Source organism: Anas acuta, chromosome 1, assembly GCF_963932015.1.
Source record: "Anas acuta chromosome 1, bAnaAcu1.1, whole genome shotgun sequence".
In the NCBI taxonomy this organism is placed as follows: domain Eukaryota; kingdom Metazoa; phylum Chordata; class Aves; order Anseriformes; family Anatidae; genus Anas; species Anas acuta.
This window is the reverse complement of record NC_088979.1, coordinates 81,163,666-81,185,905: the sequence shown is the minus strand read 5'-3', so window position 1 is coordinate 81,185,905 and position 22,240 is coordinate 81,163,666. Positions and strand designations below refer to the sequence as shown.

General features: G+C 40.5%; 1 protein-coding gene across 1 annotated transcript; it reads left to right on the top strand.

Annotated features, from left to right (window-relative positions):
* The first annotated feature begins 1,717 nt into the window (after positions 1-1,717).
* Positions 1,718-14,885, top strand: RSPH1 (radial spoke head component 1). Its single transcript, XM_068684893.1, has 10 exons — positions 1,718-2,031; positions 5,651-7,358; positions 7,505-7,618; positions 7,745-7,850; positions 8,705-8,795; positions 8,995-9,130; positions 9,890-9,961; positions 12,229-12,454; positions 12,859-13,002; positions 14,681-14,885. The coding sequence occupies exons 2-10, from the start codon at positions 7,239-7,241 to the stop codon at positions 14,728-14,730; spliced, it is 1,059 nt and encodes a 352-aa protein (XP_068540994.1). The 5' UTR covers positions 1,718-2,031; positions 5,651-7,238; the 3' UTR covers positions 14,731-14,885.
* Positions 14,886-22,240: the final 7,355 nt, after the last annotated feature.

Genomic DNA, 22,240 nt, shown 5'->3' with positions numbered 1-22,240 from the left:
CCCTTGTCTCACTAAGCGGGCATTTGTGCCCCGAGGTGGAACGGCACAGGCGAGCATCAGGTGTAGAGGGGGTAATTACAGCCAGAGCAGAACATCTGGGTATGCTGATGCTTGGCATTTCTGCTGGAACAGCTCTTCAGCAGAGAAAAAAATAGAAAGCGAATGCTCCCCAGGAAGCGGCTTGCATGAATCATGTCGCTGCACCTCTGCACCAGCACAGGAAGGCATCCAGGCAGCAGTTACCCCAATCAGCACACACACAAAATGAAGATTTACCTCCTTACAGCAGAGAAGGGCAGTCCCATCACGGTGCATTTGTTTGTGTACGTGGCTATTCACCCCAAATTATCATGGCAACTACCATCATCATGCAGGATCCTCATATTTTTAAAATGTATTTTGGCTTGGCTCTTTTTAATTCCTTAAAGAATTTAGCCTTGCTTAAGTATCTTTCTGTCTTCCATTACAAGCAACTTGCAAAAAGCACAAGCCAAGCAACATAAAAAACCTTGTATTTTTCCTACTTAAAGCAGAAACTGCATTTCCCATTAAAATACAGGTACTCTCCCAGTCCTGCTGGCTGCTACACTTGGCACAGGTGCTTTCTGCTGTGCCAGCACTGGTCACTAGCAGCTAAAGTTGACAGAAGCCTGCAAAAAAGGGTAAGAATATGCATGTAATGGGTGACGGGAGCTTTGTGCTGCTGCTTGTGCAACAGAGTGCTGGTGGGGAGCAGCAAAGCAGGGCCAGACATCAGCTGGAGACAGACAGAAATGTATGGCCTGGAGGGAGTGGTTAAAAAGTAAGGCACAAAAAACATTTTTAAAAATAGCGTATATGATCTAGAGCCTTGCAGAAAAGAACAGAAAGGGAATTTTGCCAGTTCCTTTCTAGAAGAAAACACAAATGAAGGATATGGTCCAGTAAATAGTTGTATTGGTAGCAATTGTGGCAGCAGCTTGGCTTTTTAAGCCTCTGGAAACATTCATAGTAAAAGAAATAGGAAAGGGCGTGCTTTTTTCTGCCAAACCAAACAAAAGAAAAGGTATATGCACCGACAGATGCTTACTTACACCTCTGCTGGCACTTCTTTCTGAAAATATAACCTAATTTCCCGGTGGACAGCTAGATTGTATTTCTGCTGAACAAGAGTGGTGCTTTTAACATCTCCAGTCCCGACTTCACAAAACACTTTGAAGTCAATGGATGTCAGCACAGTCTTTTGTTTGCTGCACAGGTGACGTCGGCCGAACTGAGGTCTGAATACAAACTATTGCATCCTTTAGCTGATTAATGTATTTATTTTCTTTCCAGCAAATTGCATGAGCATATTTTATGATTCCTGGTTGCACAGATGGGAAAGGCTAATCTGTATAGCCATCGAGAAACCTCTTTGTCTTAGGGGATCTAAAAAGTTCATAACTTCTTTGCATAATAATGGGTTTTAGATAGCATTTTACTACATAGGAAGTAATATTTACTCAGACTTTATTCCACACAAGTAGCAGAATTCCCTGGACTGGTATAATCATGGCTTTTAGTTGCCTTTATTGGTTTTGCATCTTTGTTTTCCCAACAGAGCAGCTGGGATATTGTATAAGCAATTCACATCAACGCTTGGGTGCAATCCAAATATAGCCCGGCTATATCAGGCTTTGGCAAACAAATATATATACATATATATGTACCCAAAGAGACAAAAAAGAAAGAGGCTGTGAAGGATGTGTCTGTATGAACGGGAGCAGACAGGTAGAGCCCCATTTCAGCCATCCTCAGACAGGGCTGGAGGTAGGCCAGCTTTGGGCTGGGAGCCGTAGAGCTGAGTTGGCACGGCGTGTCCTGCCTGCTGATGGGAATTTTTAGCTCTGGCACGGTGCCACAATAGTATGACTACACGGTTTCCAGACCGGTACTTATCACCACATCTAGCTCTCAACGAAGCTCGTGAGAAACACCAGGAGTTGTCTTCGGGAAAAGAGATGGGCAGACAGGACCTCGGTGCCAGCACAGCCTTTCCCCCAACCAGATCAGGTCAGTACCTGGGTACTAAAGGCTGCTTACAAAGAAAATCTGTAGCCAGTAGAACATGGAGGTGGCAGTAAAACTGTCACCATGACTCCTAGCTAAAGACAGATATTGCTGCAACTATGGGAGACATTTAGGAATATGGCATTTATTTGAAGCCCAAGAATTGCCTGTCAGTTCAGAATCAGAAAAATTGGGTCAGTCTTGCTGGTAGGACGCTACTTTGACACTTGTGGGGGCTTTCCAGAGGGGTGGAGAGTGGAACTGTGAAATCACCTCATATTTTCTAAAGAAGGACCTGTAAAAAAAGCATTTATAGCAACATGGGTGTCTATTAGGGTAAGACCTACTGGATGAAGTCCCAGGCAAATCTACTGCATATGTCTTGTTGTTATGGGGATGATCTGTGGCTAGGATGGAAGATTGCTGGATAGAGACCAAACAGCTCTATTGTACCTTCAGCCACCTGCTCACAGAAAAAAATGGTCAAGAATGTGCTGACAATGCCGAATTAATACATATAATCAAGCAGTTTTATTATAAATGGAATATGCAAACCAAGAGATATACCATCTAACATTACAAAAGAAAAACGTTTATTCTGAAGATCTTATCTTGAAGAATTCATTCTGCTTCCATCAGGAAACAGGAGACTTTCTTTTGTTATTTTACGCTTATTTCTACCCTTCCTAAATTGGCCAGAGGGCTGAGTGAATGTGCAAGAAGTAGCTATAGAAACAATTACTGAGGAGTAAGCAGATTAAACCAGGGAGGTAGGCTACTGATAGATTTCATTTCCCTTGGTTGTGGATTTGATCACTGGAGAGTAGTCATATGAGAATGGAGGACGGTGGCATTTTGAGATAGAAATCAAATACCAGAACAGTTACAAATACCACGGTATAATAGAAAGCAGACTAGAGGAGAGCCTACACTAAAGCAATCTCCTTGAAAGTCATGAATAAGAAGATAAAATATGAAGGTATCCAAGCTGACAGGAATGAGGAGGTAGCCAAGTAGTCCCATCTACCTCAATCATTTCATTCTTCTCTGTTGAATTCATTCTGAGATACCAGATTAGAACTTCAGATGTTTGGGGGAAAAAAAAAAAAAAAGGAAAAAAAAAAAAGAAAAAAGGTTTGGGCTGTTTTATCTTTATGTCATTATAAACTGTGCATAAACAAGAAGCTTAGGTTTGCGGTTTCATTTTGGTTTGGTTGGTTGTTTTTTGTTTGTTTCCTTAAATAAACAAACTCATTTGCAGAGAAAAACTTAATATTAACACTGCTTTATTCTTCTACTTGACCAAAAGATACGTTTTATCTCATGAATGCCAACTGTTTTCTTGGTAGAAGTAGCAACGCTGACTGTCTTAAAAGGCTTGGGAAAAGACATTAGCAATAATTTCCTAAATAGAGTAGCAGAGGTATGCATCCTAATTGCACTTCAGTGGAAAGGAAAACCTGAAAGAAAAAGAAAAATTTGAAAAATTTCCCATATGTCTGAAGAATAGATTGTACTCCATACTTCAAAATTAGCAGTAAGGTCAGAGAAGTGGGAGGCAGTATAAATATGGGTATAAATACAACAGCGCGCTCTTCCTTGGCCATTTTACAGGAAGGAGCTGAAGGGTTAAATTTAGCCAGGACACAAAGAAGTACTGCCAGTATTTCAACAATAGCCTTCACACAATCTTTTCTTTCCTTATCATCTGGCTTTCAGGATATCCCAATGTTACTTGTACTGGGTGGGAGGAGGCAGTTGTGAACTGAGTGGCTAGAAAGGTCATTTACTTGTTTTTCTGGCTTGCTTGTAAGCACAGAAAGAGGCTATCTTTGCTTGGCATGCGAACAAACTAAGCAGCAGCTTTCATTTGGCCTGTAAAGGGCTTAAAACAGAGCTGTATGGAGAGAAGTTCCCATTTTGCAAAGGACTTTGACAGTTCCGAATCTGGATTCATTCTGATTTGGAGAGAAAAAAATATACAGAAGTTAATGACAGCAAATTCTACTTTGTCCACTCTTTGCTCCCATAACCTAAGAAAATATTCTGTTCAGAATATTCTGAATTCTTTAATTGCATCTGACAGTATATATGGCAGAATAACAAAAAGACCTGAAATGTATATTCTGAAACAAGAACTCCCCTTAAGATATTATTTTAATTCCCTAACCCCACATTTTTCCTCTGAAAGGCTGATGAAGTCAACCTGCTTTATATTTCAGTTTCAGGAGGAAGTGAGCTGATTTCATTAAGTTTTTCTGACAACTCCAGGTTACAGTCTGCAAGCAGATGATACTGACCATGCCGTATACCAGACTGTGGTTTGGGCTTTTAAAAGGAGAAGGATGTAAATGAAGATATTTTATGGAATAACAAAGTATTTCCCTGCAGATTTCTGTTCTTCAAATAACTGGCGAAAGCCATAATCTTGCCTGGGCCTCCCCTCCCCTAACAAGAGAAATAACTCCTCACTTGCAGCTGTAATTTAGCCCAGAGCACAACTCCAAGTGACTTAGCATCCCCAGGCATGGGCCTGAGAATCTCAGTTTATCAGTAGGAAAGCAAGGACAGCAACTTTTGAAACCAGCAACCAGGGAAGCTACCCCCACTCTCCCTGTTTATTTTGATGGCAGGATTTAAAATGAAGAGCCCCTGGAGCCATGTCCCTGGCTGGGTGGAGAAAAGCAGACTGACAGTGTGTTGCTTGCCTCTGGGGAAAGGACGCCTGGCAGGACAGGGGGTGGGAGAGGCAGCTCCCAGCGGGCAGAGAAAACGAAACACGCCCAGCATGAATCTGTGAGCACGCCGCCTTTACCACATCAGAGGTAGCACATACCGTCATTTCTGACGCTCGTTGTGGTTTCATAGCTCAGCCCATGCTGGAATTGAGCCCTTGAGGCCAGGCCTGGCACAACATTTTCCTCCCCAAGTCCCTGCACTGCCCAGAGTCTCCCCTCTCCTAACTGAGAATAAAGTCCAAAGACAGGCAGGAGCACAGCAAGGCTTTACGCGTACATTTTGGCCATTCCTCCCCATAGGGCACTGGCTAAATTCAAAAGGAGGACTGCAAAGCAGGTTAAAGGGAAAGCCAAGGCTGTCCTCTCCCGCCATAGGCACTTGATAGGGTCTCACAGCTTCTTGCTTTGCTGTGTTGCTACTTCTCCCTGTTTGCAAACATCTCTGGCAGCAACAGCCTCGGGGGTTTCTTCCCTGGGGCTCCCTCTCCAGAGGTCCAAGATCAGCAGGACCTTAAGAGCACTTACAGTATTATGTCAGTCGTTTGACAGAAAAGGAAAAAGAACAAGAAAATAAGGATGGTAGTAGCCCTTTTTTCAAGAGTTTCATACTTAGAGCTTAACTTTCATCTGACTTTGAAATACACCAAAATGCAGCTGGAAGAACAGAAGCTACAAAATATACCCTCCTTGTCATTATGTGCATTCGTACAAGCTGTAGTTGTCCTCACAGGAGAGCTAGCTGTAGAAAACTTCAAATGGTGCTTGAGGTCAGCTGTGTGATCCTGCAATACAGATGCTTGTGCTATCTGCCATTTCTAGAGAAATTATAAAGAAAGAGCTCCTGTCTGGTTCGCAAGCCAAGTGAACTGTTTTTTTTCCCTCAGATCCTTTCCTCCTTCACGGCTCTGAAACCAGGCATCCAGCAAGAACATTTAGTGACAGTGAAGGGGAGTGTATTTGACAGCTTGTCCCTGCTTCCTGTGTGTGTCACAGCTGTCCCCTTGGCTACGTGAACTTTGAAGCTACAACACACATCCGGTTATTTCTGTCATTGGGTTGAGCAGGGCACACCTCTATAGGCATCCCAAACATGTTTTCCCTTATAGCTCTGAGTCACAGTGTCTGCTTCCAACTAACGTGCCACTCACAGACTAAGTAAGTGCTTTTGTAGTTAGAGACATTACCTTATTGTAGATAAAGGCATTTAGCCTTCCTTAGGTGAAAGAAGAAACTTAGGTATCAAGAGTGATAAAGGAGAAAACACCAGTGCTTCGGGAAGGTGTACTCAGATCCAATTGTGCAGGAGGTAAGCAATTAGAGTAGTAATTTACATACTCTGCAGTTACTTATTAACACTGCAGCCATTATGCAAATCAGACTTCCCCTGTCAAATGCTGGGGAAGTGGATGAAACAGAAATAACCACATCATTTTGAGTTAATAAAAAATATAGCTGCGTTATAATGCTCTGCCAGCTAACAAAAAGTAATTTCAGTGCTCTTAAATATTTCAGACAGAAAGCACTCTCAAATTAACGACTGAGTGCTAACTGGGGAGCCCACTGGGTTCCTCCTAGCTAAGAACAGGATGCCTTTTTCATCTTTGCCCTGCTGAAAACAAGATGTACATGCTACAAAAGTGACACACCTCGATACTGGCTCTTCAGATTCCTATCTGTAAAAATCAACAAAATGACCCGGATATATGGCATATCTTTGTATAGAGGTCTTGTTTTTCTTCTATTCTGGGTGGTAAATCTTTGACCTACAACACATTTGCCAGCCACCTGCCACTCCTTTTGCTGCCTACCTCAGACACCTCGCCACCTCTGCACGGTGCTTAGCTAGCTAGCTGCTTTTCACCACGCGCACCCTCACGTTGTGAAACCCCCTGTTGTGAAACCTTAGCCATTAAATCACCTCACAAAATGACAGTGAGGTGATTTGCCTGTGCCACAGAATCCCAGGATGGCTGAGGTTGGGAGGGACCTCAGGAGGTCACCCTGTGCAGGAGCCCTGCTATCACTGGCAGGCCCCCAGTGCCAGCAGGCTCCTGCAGGCTCTGTGGAGCAGGCAGAAAGTGAAAAGTGAAATCCTGAGGGATTTCAGACCTTGGGGCTGAAGGCTGTTGGGCTTCACCCGAGGAAGTGTGTTTACAGTGGGACCCACCACCCTGCACGGGGAAAGATCTGAGCTCACCAGTCGCTTTCACAACCCTTAGGTAAACAAAAGAAGCACAAAACAGGCAAGCCCACCCCGCCCAGGCAAAGGGAAGAAGCACAGAGCAGGGAATGGCAGACTAATCCTTTATTCACTCAGCAATCCCCTGCCCCGCCGCCCCTCAGCACCCGGGACAGCAGCGCGCCCCCGCCCGTTGCCACGGCAGCAACATGGCGGCGGAGCGCACCCCTCCTCCCCCACACCCCCGCCCCGCGCCGCGGTTGCCAGGGTGACGGCGGCGCCGCGGCCGCAAGATGTCGGAGCCGAGCTCCGAGGGGGAGGCCGAGGACAGCGAGCCCGAGGAGACCGAGACCGAGTCCGAGTCCGAGGGGACCGAGGACAGCGAGGCCGAGGAGGCCGAGGCCGATTTAGGGGTCCGGCGGGGTGCGGGGCCTCGGGGCAGAGCGGGAGGGTCGGGAGGTAAAGGAAAGGGCGGGTGGTGCCTGCCATGGGGTCTTGAGCGGTGTGTGTGGTGGCAGGGCTGTCCCTCACAAACCTGTGTTTTATCACGTTTCATCAGGAGTATGATGGTGAGCGCAATTCAGCCGGGGAACGACATGGACGTGGGAAAGCACAGCTGCCCAACGGTGATACGTACGATGGGGAATATGAGCACAGTTTGAGGAACGGACAGGTAGGGTGGAGGCAGAATCACCCAAGACAGCATTTGCCTCACGTTTCCACAGTACTGTCAGTCTGGTCACTATCGAAACAAGAGCGAGAACTGACACGTATTTTATCTATCCCCAATATGTTTCAGGGGACGTACAGATTTAAAAATGGTGCTCGCTACATTGGACAGTATCTTCAAAACAAAAAGCATGGCCACGGTGTTTTCTTTTACCCAGATGGATCAAAATATGAAGGTAAAACACAGAATGCAGTTGCAAGGATTTCTGTAACTGAAAGACATGTTTCTGCAGCCCCCAGAATACTAGGAGATGGCGAAGAGTGTATTATTTTAAGAAGATAAATTTGCTATGTAACATTTTCCTTTTATCCCTTTTTCACAAGCTCTGAGAACAGTGTGTTTTTTTTAAATTTATTAATGGGGATTTATGTGGATTGTTGTGAGAAGGAGGTAAATGAGCAGGGAATCACAAGGCAGAACTTCCAAGACAGATAACAGAACCTGGAAATTCTGTGTATGGGGAAGTCTTTCCTTGGCAGCAAAGAGCAAAGACAGTATCTGAATAGAGAAACAAAAGCATCTTAAGTGAGAACATTCAAACTTTTTTTTTGTCCCTAAATGAGAATTACTCTTACACACATTCCCAGATCAGAAGGTGGAAAGTTATTGGATAATCTTGCACGTGGAGCTGTTGTCTACTCTGTTACATCCACTGATGGCTCTTCTCATTGTCTGTTGGGGTTCTCACCCATTTGTCAGATGCATGATAAATTAAACTTTTCTCTGCCAAGGAGTATCAGTACTTCTTTGATTTAATGTATTTTGGTTGATAGACAAATGAGATATGCCTAGAGTTTAATAGACATGTTTTCCTTTCATTTGAGATTTTTTGTGTTTAGTGGTAGGAAATGGTAATTTTTTTTTTTAGTAGCCAGTCATTATGCTGTCATAGCTTTCTTTTCCTTCTCTAATAAGTTGCATCTTCCACTCACTTAGAAATTAGCTAAACCCATGTATGATAACTTTATAAACTGGCCACCATATAACACAATGAAATATACCACATCTCATGATGTGTTCTCATTAAAGGAAGCTGGGTGAATGACCAGAAGCATGGCTATGGAGAATATACCTATGCAAATGGAGACACCTACGCTGGAGAATGGTTTAACAATTATAGGTTTGTTTCATTCTTACAGTGATTTTTCAAGTCACCCAGTAGCATTACAAAATGATGGTTATTTTCAAAATGTAGATGACTGCAGCAAATCAAGTGTTACTGGATGACGTTGGTATTAAGCCTTAATACCTTATGTAAAACAACATCCTACATTCTTTTTATTTGGTAATATAAAGCAAGATTTTTTTTTTCTCCTTAGGCATGGGCAAGGTACATATGTGTATAAAGACACTGGATCTAAGTATGTTGGTGGTTGGGTAAATGGAAACCAGGAAGGAGAAGCTGAACTTATTCACCTAAACCACAGATATAGGGGCAAGTTTTTGAATGGAAATGTAAGTGTGCTGGAAAATTCTCTATTCATTTGAACAGTTAGCATAGAATTGTCTTAATATCATCTGTTTGCATTTAAAATGACAAGGTAGGCTCCTGTTCATGTGGAGTATTTCTTGTACGATAAATGTAGCAGATGAAACTGCATTGATCTGCAGATCAGGAAGCCAAGTTTCTGCAATTTTGCTTTTAAACAGTATTACAGAATCACAGAATGGCTAAGGTGGGAAGGGAGGTCATCTGGTCCATCTCCCTGCCCAAGCAGGGCCACCCAGAGCAGGCTGCCCAGGTAGCTTTTGGAAATCTCCAAGGAGGAGCCCCCGCAGCTCTCTGGGCAGCCTATGCCAGTGCTTGGCACACTCACAGTAAAGAAGTTTTTCCTGATATTTAGACAGAGCCTCCTGTGCTCTGGTTTGTGTCCATTGCTTCTTGTCCTGGCACTGGGCACTACTGAAAAGAGCCTTTGCACCCTCTCTTCAGGTATTTATAGATATTGAAAAAATCCCCTTGAGCCTCCTCTTTTCCAGCCTGTACAGTCCCAGCTCTCTCAGCCTTTTCTCACAAGAGAGGTACTCCAGTACCTTGTTCATCTTGGTGGCCTTGTGTTGGACTTTTTCTAGTATGTCCATGTCTCTCTGGTACTTGTACAATATTGTTATTGACTATTATATGAATTTTGTAGTAAAGCATATTTTACGTTTATATGCTTAGAATTTACGGACTTGATAGTTCTGTTGACCTTTTTGTATCTCTCTGTGCAGCCTGTAGGTCAAGGAAAATATGTCTTTGATATTGGATGTGAACAGCAAGGTGAATACATTCAGTCAGCAGAGGTAAATGAAATAACGAAAGTTATACTGAATATCAGAGAACTCAGTAAATTGAATATACTGCTGAGTAATTAATAAAAGGCCTTATAGATACTGATGTTAAAGTATCTTAGATCTAACCAGTCAAAAAAGGTGGAAATTTATGCTTTCTTTAGTACTAAATAAGGTTTCATTTTACATTTTTCTTTAGCTTCTCTACTATACAAACTTTGACAACTAAAAGGTGTGATTTTGCCTTGCTTGCAGACAGAAATGCTTTCTGCTTAAACCTTAAACCTGAAAAGAGTCAGGACCTACCCCAAAATTTTTAGGTTTCTGTGGTTTCAGACCACAAACGAACCTAAATGTCTGTCTGTACATTTAACCTGTATTCCACTTTGTTCTGCACATCAGAAAACAATGAAAATCATTTCTTATTATATTTCTGAATTGCTTGATGCTATATCTGTAAAAGGTAATTTCCAGAAGATTCTCGTTTTGGAACATGTCCCGTCATTGTCCAGGTCCTGTTGGAAACTTAATAGTCACAGCTACTAATCATAGGGGGCGACTGGTATCACAGCCTCTTTATCCTTCTCCTTCAAGCGTGAACTTTCTTACTGAAATGATACAAAATAACTGTAGAAGTAAGAAAAATATTTTAATATTACCGTTATGATTTCAATAAAATATGCCACATTTTACCTCAGAGTTTCCTACCTCTGTTACATTAGTTCCCAATACCAACTTAAAAAATTCTCTAATGCAACAATTGTTTTATAACATAATCTCACTAAGTTTCAAGTTTCTTATGTTGTGTATATTTTACCTTTTCCAAGCAAGATTTACTTTTTATTTTTCTGTCTCTCCACATTGGACCCCTAATTTTATATCAATAGTGCTTGGCTATTAGCTTTAAGAACCAGAATGATATTCCTGTGGTAGAAATGATGCTTTTTGGGAAGTACTGCTGGATACACTATGCCTCTGGAGGAGACATAATCCCTCTTCTCTGGTGGGTGGAAGAGCAGTGAGTGATTAGTAGAAATACATATTCTGCAGTATGTGCAGCCCTGGTTCTGTTCCAGGTGCTTTCTTAGGCCAGCTTGTTCTGACAGCAGTAATGATACCTGTTCCTATATTTCCACCACTAAATGTAGCTGTACATAAATACCATTCTCTAAGTCCTAGTTAAATAATTTCAAAATTGTTATTTTTTAAATATTATGTAAAACAACATAAAAATATTCCTAGGACAGGACAAAATAATAATAATAAAAGTCATTAGTGATAGAGATTTGCAAAACACAGAGGCTGTTTTGCTTTTTTGGCTAAAAGCAACAGAGCCTCTAATCAAGTATCAGATTTGTATTTAGGTGCCTGGCAACAGCTGGCATGAGTATGTGATGTGTATCTAATATTCCCAGGCAATGGGGAATTGTTGGATGTCCTGATTTTGGAATACTAGGCCATTAGTGTGGGAGTTTAAATACGAATTTAAGAACCTAAGTTTAAGCATCCAAATTCTGAAAATCATTACTCTCAGGAAAAGTCCTCTCTTCTCATATGAATACTGCAGTGACTGTGTAGAGCAAGGAGCAGTGCTGTCACTAAAGTAAGATTAAATGTTGCCTTTTGTTTTCCTTGAAGTAACTACAAATCAAGGCCCATTTAAAATAAAGAACACTTTAAGAGAAGTTAGCTTACAATACAGGTAGTGATTTTATTGTTAATGCTCCTTCAGATTTTGATAAAGCTTTTTTTTTTTTTTTAATTGAAAAATTTTATCTTCAAAGTTCAAAACCATAAGCTTTGTGCAGTAATTTACCTAGATCCATTCCAAAGTCTTCCATAATCAAAGGCAAAGTCAGAATGAGCTGTTTTACCACTCTGTTCCTGTATGAGAAAGACAGTGGAGCATCTACCAGACAGAGCATCAGGTCTTAATTTGCCACTGCTGTGCTGTAGACAGGCATAGAAGGGGAGACATGGTCAATGCGCCCCTCACAGCCATTTTGTTTGAGGGGGAGACAAAATTTTACCTTTAAAAAAGAAGTCCGGAAAGCACAGATCAGTAGTATTGATAAACTGACTTCATCAAGGTTCAAAGTGTTGTTCTCTTCCAAGATGTGCAACTGCTGAAGTTCCTCCAGCTGTCAGTGCTTTAAAAGTCTGTCTTATTGCCATTTTGAGCCCAGGTAAAGAAATCTTAGTACATAAGCACACATCATCTTAGCTACTGCCTTAATACCCGTAAGTTGAGATCCTGGATTTTAAGAGTTGTCTTTTAGGATAAAGGGGAGGAAGAAGAAGAAGAAGAGGAGCCCTCATTACCTGCTGCACTGAAATGGAAAGCAACAGAAATTACTAAATTAACACTCTGGACACCCAGTGTGAAAAAAACACCTCCCAGTGAAGCCTCCCCAGCAGCAGCAGAGGCGGCAGCAGCAGCAGGTGAAGCAGTGGAAGAAACAGGAGGAGCAGTAGAGGGAGAGGAGACAATGCCAGCAAATGCAGGTTTGTTCTGACAGACAGCTGGAAACTGTGCTTTGACTATCCCCTGAAACCATGTTTTTCAGATTTAATTTCAAGTAGTGTGAGATGTTTTTTCCCTATTATTTACCATATATTCAGTATTGGAAGCTACCAAGTCTGTTCATAAATGGCACAATATATATATACGTCAGTTTTATCTCACATGGCATAATAAGAAACAACTGTCTTGGGAAGCCTGTGAATCATTTTAGTCTACATGGCCTGTAATACAAACTTCAATATAAACAGTTGCAGAAAATGTTGTGGGTTTTCTCATGTGAGTGAAGACTGTAGACTTCAGTCAGTTATTAGTTGCTGCATGAAAACAATGAGTGCAAATTTGTAAGAATTAATTTTATTCAGTATTTTTAATTTTCATATTTCAGTCACTGATGAGACCGCTGACGGTAGGGATGATGAGCCTGCTCATGAAGTATCCAGTGAAGTTTTTAGCTCTGAAAAGCATGCAGAGGAGGAAGATGAGGGAAGCAGAGGGGAAGAAGAAAACAAAGAAGCTCAGGAGGAGCAAGGTGAAGAATGGGGCGTGCATGCTCATTCTGCAATAAGCAAACAGGTTTGGAAATGGTGCATGTCAATGAGCTGAGGACATGCTGCTCCTGCTGGAAGGCCCATTTTAAGGCTGAAGAGAAAGTGGGAAGCTCCACCCTTTGTAAGGAGACCAGTTCTCTAAAGATATAAATGGTTTTTGAGTAATCAAATTCAATTTCAAATTCAATTCAAATTCAATTTGATTGAATTTGATTGAACTGAGTTTAGAGGTGACTGCACTTGCAAGCTTCTTTCTGTACAAAACGGAGAGAGCAGATTTTTGACCCTGGAGAATTCGGGGATTTGAGCACACCACTTTTCTGTCGTGACTGGAAATGTGTGTTCCTGTTCTCAGGAAACACAGACAAAAAAAATCTTCTGAAGAAACAAGTCTTAACTATTGTTCTACATTATGATTTGGATAGCCACAAGTTAGTGTCTGGTTGATTTTTCCTATTGCAGAGCAAATTGGTTTGGCATTTGGACGCTAAGGTTTTCTACCGGGGACTTTAGAAGCCTATTTTTGAACAAAATTGTTAAAAAGCAACATAAAAGCTATGCTTGCCCATATTTAATAGATAAGATTCCACCCAACCATGCTTTTTGCATTTGTTAAATGTTACCATTTACAAGCTTCTGATGCAGGAAAACATCAGATAAATTTCTCCATTTGTTATTCATCCATTTTACAATAAATTAAAGCAAAGCACTATCCATAGAGATCTGAAAGACTATTCACTTGAAAATTGCATAGAGTTCTTGTAACTCAGGGCAGACTAGCCAACTAGCTGATCTGGTATGTAGGACTGATATCTTACAGGATCCCCTGGTTTGGATCAAATCCAGCAGAAATCTAAGTAGGTTTCCTGAATAGCTCTGCTTTGGATTTGGCAAAAGTTCATTGAACCTGGTTTGTCTCAAAGTCTTTTGGACTCAAATAGTCATTTTTGACTGAACTCGATTCTAACAAATTTTCTGGCCTACTACCATAAAATAGTTCTGGTATCCCCATTGTTTTTTGTATATTTTAAGGACAAATGTCTCCCTCTCAGAGACAGTACAGATGCATATTGTAATGCATGTAAACATAGCAATGTGATAAGTGTTTTTGAAGGTCTTTCCAGCTCTTTATTTCTAGAATTAAAGAGTCGGAGTTTACATATTTTTCAGCATAAGTCTACAGCCATAATTATTTAGGCTATACATTCTTCCCCTATCTTTATATTTAGCGAGATTAAGTTATAGTAAAAGAAAATGATCTGAAGAAAATATGCAAACTGTAAGGAGCAGATGTAACAAAATCTGGTTTCTTGCAGGTTTGCCTTCTCTGTCCCATTACCATCATTTTTTTCCAGACAGCAGTTCCATCCTTACTCCATGTTTCTGTGCTACTTCTCTACATAGGAGACATTCCTTGGCTATTCCAGAGTTACATATGGACGGGCTGGCAGTCAGTCTGTGTGTACTGAGTCTGTCTGGCAGCTGACAAACAATGTATAACAGTTAAGTTCAAGTATTGGCAGTGAAAGGCAGTGGGAAGGAGGATTGTGGTAGACAGCGTGATCCTAAAGTTATGTTTTAGGTTACTAGGATTATTTTCCAGTAGTTTATATTATTATTTTTCAGTTTCCCATTTTTTTTTCTTCTTTGCTTCCACAGGAACTGCTAATTTAGAGGATAAGGAGGATGAATCACAGGAAGCAGAGTAATTGGATACAACCAACAACAAAGACAGGCAAAAAAATAATCAGAGTAAATCATTTGTTATGGTAAATCTGAAATATTTTCATTAATGAAAACCTTAGTTAAGATATTTTGAATAAACATTTCTGTCACTGTTCTGTCTGGAATATATCTCTCTGAAACTTTTATGATCTCAGACTGTGCAGTCTCAAGACCAATTTATTCCACGCAGCAGGCAGTCAGTTGTTGATTTCAGTATGAGATTACTCTGGGTCCATAAAGTTGTGTTCTTACACATTTGCAGAATCAAACCTTTGAAACACTAGTCATGGTAGTTTTAAAATGGAACATATTATGCCTTCAGCAACAGATCAGACCCCTTAGTGCCTGTGGCAAGTACATTGCTTTTGAAGATCTATGTTCATTTTTTCACAGGAAGATGTCTTTCAAACCTGATGAATACCTCAATATTGCCCCAAAATTCAGAAGATGGTGTCCATCTTGGGAGTTAGTTAACATGCTAGAAGGCAACCTTAGAATCTTTTAATTTGGAAGTAAACTCTAGAGTTCTTTAATCCAAAATCCTGCTCAAAGCAGGGTCAACATTAAATTCAGGTCTAGTATCTTTTTTCTTTTTTTTTTTTTTTTTCAGTGAAGTCCAGAAAACTTCTAAGGATGGAAGGTACACAACCTCTTAGCAATGTATTTGAAAGCTTAGGTATCCTCAGAGTAAATACTTTTTTCTACTTATATCCAGTTATAATTTCCTGTCTTCCAGTTTATGATCACCTTCTCTTAATTCTCTTACTCTGTACCTCAATTAAAAAAGAAGACAACCCTTGGCTATATATAACCTTACATACATACATATATATGGGAAGGCTGCTGGTATGTCCCCCTAAAGGATCCTCTTCTGGCTAACCAAGCTCTGTTCCCTCAGCCTCTCCTTGCAGGTCATGTTGTTAACTGTTCCATCCCCTGACCATCTCAATGACCTCCAGCTGGACTTGCTCAAGTCTTCTGGTACTGTCAGGATCTAAAACTGGATGCAGTATTCCAGACAGAGTCTAATGAGTGCCAAACAGTCCCTTTCTTTATTCTGCTGACTATAGTGCTTTCTGTACAATCCCGTGTGTTGCTGTCATTGATTGCTGCCAGAACACAAGGCTGACTCTTGCTTCCTCCCACAGGGGAGTAACTCATTACCCACAGCCCCATCAAGAAACAACAACTCAAGACCTGGACACAACATCCTGCTTCCCAAACCAGGTCTAGACTGACACCAGTGGTACTTTCCCCACTGGTGCTGGAGATCAGGCCCAGAAGCTCATCAACACTGATGTTGCACAGCCCCACACTGTTTGCAGGAAAGTTTCTGCCTTCCCCCAGCAGTTTTGTTTGCTGCATTCCCATCTCCCAGCTGAACAGGCATCCCCACACAGCAAGAAAAAGACAGACACCCAGCAATCCCTTATGGGCAGGCAGAGAGCTATGAACATGCTGCTCTTTTTAAATCAAGAAACTGTCAATCAGAAGGCAGCTAGCAGGAGGTATCAGCTGAAGAAGCCTTCTGGAAGCTGCCAGAATCAAATGTCATTATATATATAGAAAGTCAAAAGGCCAGAGCAAGGCAGAGCTGCACAAAATACTGTACAAGCACTAAACGCCATAGATATATTTTTCTTCTTCTGCAGGTGAAAGAAGCTGCTCTGAAACATTGTTTTCCTGATAATGTGCAAACAATGCCTTAATTGTTACCAGATGCATCTTTATGACTTTAATGGACTTCCTCATACTTGTGAGAATATCGGTATGAATGCTGATGGGCCTGGAGCACCAGTGTTACTGGGCTTACAGGGCTTACATTTAAAAAAAAAATATTATTTTTATTCATTAAATCTATCCTAAAATTTAGGTTCAGGGGAGAAAGGGAAAACATTTTCTCTGCACCTCACAGCTTCAGCAAAGATATGCCCAGAAGTTTAAGTTAGTGATAAAAATGGATTATACAGAGAGTAGTGATAAGGAGATGAATTATATGAAAAAAATAGTTTATTACTTCCCACATTTTTTCTCCTATCAGAAATGTCATAGTGAGAAATTTCTCAAGCAGTCTTTTCCCTCTTATCTCACATACCTATTTATTTATTTATTTATTTATTTATTTATTATTTTTTCTTTCCTAGTCGCACCTGTGTGACTTCAGTAGCAAAGAGACGTGCTTTGGCAAAGAGAAATGCTGTATTTCCATTATTCCAGTAGCATGATCAAAGCAAACTTGGCTTTTTTTTTTTTTAATTTATTATTATTATTTTTTTTTAATGAAAGCCTACAGATCATTAGTTTACTAGCTGTTTACTCACTATATTCTACTGTAAAATTGGGAAATATCATCACAACGTATATTTCTTCCATTCCTTTAATTTATCCTAATTCACTTTCATTTTAAGGTAATCTTCAAGATGAGTTGATTCTTGTTTGATTTATGAAATTACCTTTTTCTCTGCAGCAGCCAGTACTGTACTGTTTGTTAGTACATGAGTGACCTCCAGTGGCGTAACAGCAAAAAGTGCATCCTTTATAGAATACAGTCGAGGACAGCTAAGAACATCTGGAAGCCTCTCTGTGTTAGGAAGTGCTCCAGTGGTTTACTCCTTTTGGAAACCACTGGTGCTTTTTCAGGAGGAGACAATTCATTTCGCTTTAACTTACAGGGACACCCCAAGGATAATTTGTAAATCAGTGAATAGCAGTTTCTTCATCACTATCTTGGAAAGAGAGGAACCCCCACCAAAAGGTGTTGCACTGAGGTGTGCAAGCCCCTCTCACCCATCTGTCTCTTCACTTTTCAGTAATGAAGACTATTTTAAATAGCATCAGAATAGTCATATTTGAAACCTCTTCCTGAATTAAAAAAAAAAAAAAAAAAAAAAAAAGGCTGAATGCAAGGATATGACATTGAACTTAAGGTTTTGAAGTTTTCCCTTCAGCTTTTGGTCCTTAGATTACCATTGTAGTGTCTGAACAATTTTCTCCAAAGGTGGCACAAGGGTTCTTTAAAAAAATTAGGCCATTTTAACCTATGCCTCTAATGTTGGTTTAGATGCCCAAACTTTGCCTTTAAATCAATGGCAAGTTAGCCAATGAGAGTTTTAGGTTAAAAGTCAGTAATGCTCTCACAAATCCAAAGCTGTTTATGAAAAAAATGGTGCTTAGAATATCTGTGCTCCACATATCTTAGAAAAAAACATCAGAAAACCCTTTTGTATTTGCCTTTCAAAGCTACATCTTCCGTAGAGATGGGACTCTTTCCTCAGTGAGCAAAGGATGGTCAAGATAGTTCATTGCAACTAAAGGAGACACCTGGGGTTCTCAAGTTCTTGCTAAATCCATGCATACCTACTTCCACCCAAAAGTGCAAATATTTTAAAACCGCACAGAGAGATGTCTATTTTACATTTACAAATGATAAAGGGAAAAGGACCTGTTTGAGCTGTTGCATTTTTCTTCTTTCATCCACATCATCCGTAGGGAATTTAAGCCATTTTCCAGAGCGCTATGCATGCAAGTTGTAGGAAACATCCCTGTTGCCTAATTTTATGAATCCTTGCTTTCTTTATGTTTGTGAGGCTGCAGGAGGAAAACCTTGCACTATATAGCTATTTTCTCTCTTAAAAAGCCTTCACATGCAGCGGAACCCAAGTGCACATCTTTCCTCTTTTCTAGGAGGTCTTTTTTTTCCCTTCCATTTTGAAGGCAAATATTTTTGTTTATTTATTTATTTATTTATTAACTGGCTGTGTACTTTCCAAACATGTTCAGCCTGGAGACTTTTACCAAATGAGAAATCATGTCAGAAATCAAACGTTAGGGATCTTTCTTATAAGCCCCCTTTTAAGTACTGAAAGGCTGCAACAACTTCCCTATGTATACATCCCAAAAGGCCCCGTACTCTTGAAAGGGTGTTTGGAAACCTGCCTTGTTCAGAGAGTAGGCTCAGCAAGGAGTTTATCTGTAACATGTTACCCTAAGAGATGGAGAAGGACATGGCTAGTCTCTGTAAAGGAATGCAGTGCACACATTGCTCTTATATTCACCAAGGTGCTCTTATATTCACTAAACACAGCCCAGTGCTTTGCAGGTAACAGCTAAGAGTCACAAAGTTGTAGCCACGTTAGCACACTACTGTGCCTGAGCTAATTAACACCATTATTAACTAAGGTCAAAAATATCAGCATTGTTCTAAGCTGACAATACCTCTCCATGTGTGGCATGGATATAAAGATCTCTGCACGAATCACTGCTGAGCCATGAGAGCAAGTGAAGACTGAAACTACAGCAAGGAAGGAGGTGTTTTGCATTTCAGCACAGATGACTGCGGAGTCTAAAATTTTATTGTGTATATAAACCGGGAAGCAAAGCTGTAATAGAGATTTGCAGGCCCATTCCTTATTCTCCCATCCGGCATACACAGTGTGGCTCCATTCATGAAGGAGAGCAATTGCTTGCAATTCATTTGCCAGCCCACACAATCACAGAGATTTTCACTGGCAGAGGTGTTTCCACAAATGACTCTTCAGAGGTTTCTAAAATAACAGCTACTCTCATATGCTGAACAGTTTCTGCACCATCCTCAAGTAACGTAGTGTACCAAATGATGTTCAGCTGAACACCACAGCTTAGAGTAAATTGACAACTTCTGGCACAAGTTCTGTGGGACTGTAAAACCACATTTCTTAAATACATCCAGCTTCCTATTTTTTGTAAAGACTGATGCTTGGGCAAGCTTATTATGAACAAGTTAGTACTTGATAATCATTTATATTGCATGTAGTTTCCATTCTGCATATTCTTTATTCAGCTTTCAAGCCCACCAGTGGCAAGAGAAACCTGACAGAACAGCTGGGAAATGACGTCTTAGCATCAAACAAATTTAGGTTCAAATGAGCTTTGAAAGACAGAAATAAGGTCCTTGTATTTTAAATGTGTTCTGTCAAAACCAAATTAGTGAATTTGCATAAACAGATTTGCAGCAGAAATCCCTGCTGTGAATTAGAAAACATACGTATGTTGGTAGCATCTCTATTTGCTTTTCCCCTCCAGTGGTATTTGAACACCAAAGTGCTACAGATTTAAGCCTGTGTTTTCCAAACATCTAATTACACAAGTATAGTTCCATTAAGGAGGCACCTTCAGGAGGGTTGGGCTGGATGTTTTCAGCATCATGCTCTTGTTTTTATTCTCTGTATCCTTAGAGGTAGGAGATTCTGTGTCCCAAGTTTCCCCAACAAAAGGAAAGCAAAGGAAGCTCGGGAAGATGCCATCTGGAGGTTTTGCACAGTTTTTCTCTGAAGGAGTAGGCAGAGGCCATGTCTGCACAGGTACACAGCACTACTGACTTCACATTACGAGAGATTGCTAAGCACCAGGGTGTTATGATCTATTCATAGCTTTTAAGAGTCTTTTCAATTTGTCATCTGCACTGTTCTGCTCCTGCTTAGCTGGGGACACAGATTTGAGAGTTAATGTTAAAAAGCAGACCAGCCAACCTCTGTTGAATGCAGACAATGATATTGATGGTTGATCCCCCTTCGGTCAAACCAGAGGCTTAAGTAAAGGGTCAGAATATTGAATACAGAGTGGCAGGATCACAAGCAGATATGAGAACATCTGTTTCAGCAGACATGGCCTTACAGATGGGTTACTAGTTTGTAGTATCCTAATTGCAGAAATGGATGAGAACAAGGGAATGGAAAATTTTTGCTGCCACAAGAAGCCGAAGCCACTTTTAAACGTAGCAGGTTGCTGGGAATTCGCTTTCCAAATAGACTCTGTGGGAGCCTGGGATTAGGCAGAGGAGGAGGCTGCAAGACCCACTGGGAGGGTAAGGTGCAAGAAGTGGGGGAAACAGCAAAAGCTGTGAATCCAAGACTAATCACAAAGTTTCTCAAGCTTCACAGAGATATTGTTTTGGCATTGTGATTATAGACAGGGAAATTGCTGACTGGTCCTAAACATGGTGTAAAAATCAAAAGGCCGGAGTGTCCTCTGAATCCTTCATAAGAAGTATCAGATTTCCCCAAAAAGCTGGACTGTAGAATGCAATGATTCACTAACTCCTTCCTATGCACCACAGTACAATCTTCTGCTTGTTCAAATATTTCATGCTGTTCTCAAATTCAAAGAAGTGTGAACATTTTAATTTTTAATCATCCATTAAAGAAAGCGCTATAGATTAAGACCCCATCAAGCAATAACCACTGTTCTGAGCCAGCAGATTTGCCTTGTACTATTGTCAATGCTGGCACAAGGCTTTGGAAAAATCAGGAGCAAAAAACAGTTACAGATTTGTTTTTTCTCTGGCTTTTCAGAAGAACTGGACTCAAGTGTCTCTTCATGTTGTTCTGCTTAAAAGTAGCCACAAACTTGCTAGATGACAAATTTCTGTGTTATTGTCCTATCAAGGAGTATGGGAGGACTGACAAACTGAGTGTTAAAAATCAGAAAATGTGTCCCCCATATCCTTCAATCACACCTGAAGATCTTATTAGGCAAGTAAGTTTGAGGTTTTGTTTTCCCACAAGGTGTCACCATAGATTAACTTCACTACAGGTCTTTATCGAAAGAATTTACATTTTCAGTTTTTAAGACATAAGTGAAACGTTCAAATTCTCTAAGTAGTACTAAGAGTATCTATTAAAGTACATAACTTCGTAATGAAATAGAACCAACTAAAGAAAATTACACTGGAGTAAAATAATATCTAATTTTGAAGCTGCATACATGTTGAAAAAAAAATGAAAAGGAATTTCCCATTTCTTTTGCTTACTTCAAAAATAACTTCCAAGCTTCCAAGGACATTTTCTTCATTTTACCTGTGTTCAGCAATTTAATTCATATTATGTACACATCCCATCAGGAATTCTCTCTCCCTGCTAAGTTTTTGCAACTAAGAATCCTCATATGTTAAAGGTATAATTTCAGCTCTGATCCTACTGAGATACAATTTTAATTGCTTGCTATTTCTGTTCAGCTAATTTGGATGGTAGAAACTGAGAAGTTTTCACAAGTTAAAGAGTATTTTTTGACAAAGTATTTCTCCTCACCTGCTCAGCACTGCAGTGTGTGCATTAGAAACCACCGCAAGGGAAATATTTAAGTACCCAAACCCTCTTTCCCACATACACTGAGGTTTAATTCATTGCATTCACTGGAGTTGAATTCATTGGAATTGAATTCATTGGAATTGAAAATTCATTGGAGTGCATGTCTAGTGGGGAAAAAAATAACAAAAACATTGTGGGATTTTGGTTTAAGTGTCTTAGCAATCTTCTTAGCAAGTCTGTTTAGTTTGCAAAGGGTAGTGGTGGTGCTCTGGGGGCCCTTTGATTGCATACCAGGACTGGGTAAGGTGGTTGAATCCTTCCTCTTTATCCCCACCTGTAAGAAAGGTCCTGTCAAGCAGCCTTCACATGCTTATTTTGGATAGGAGCTTAATATCAAGAAGACTAGAGTGTGATGATAAACTAGCTTTCA

Excerpts from the sequence above, each read along its gene's own strand:
- RSPH1 (XM_068684893.1), top strand. The coding sequence starts at position 7,239 with ATGTCGGAGCCGAGCTCCGAGGGGGAGGCCGAGGACAGCGAGCCCGAG. Across the intron at positions 7,851-8,704 it reads AGATGGATCAAAATATGAAG|GAAGCTGGGTGAATGACCAG; the intron begins GTAAAACACAGA and ends TTCTCATTAAAG. Across the intron at positions 13,003-14,680 it reads AGAAGCTCAGGAGGAGCAAG|GAACTGCTAATTTAGAGGAT; the intron begins GTGAAGAATGGG and ends TTGCTTCCACAG.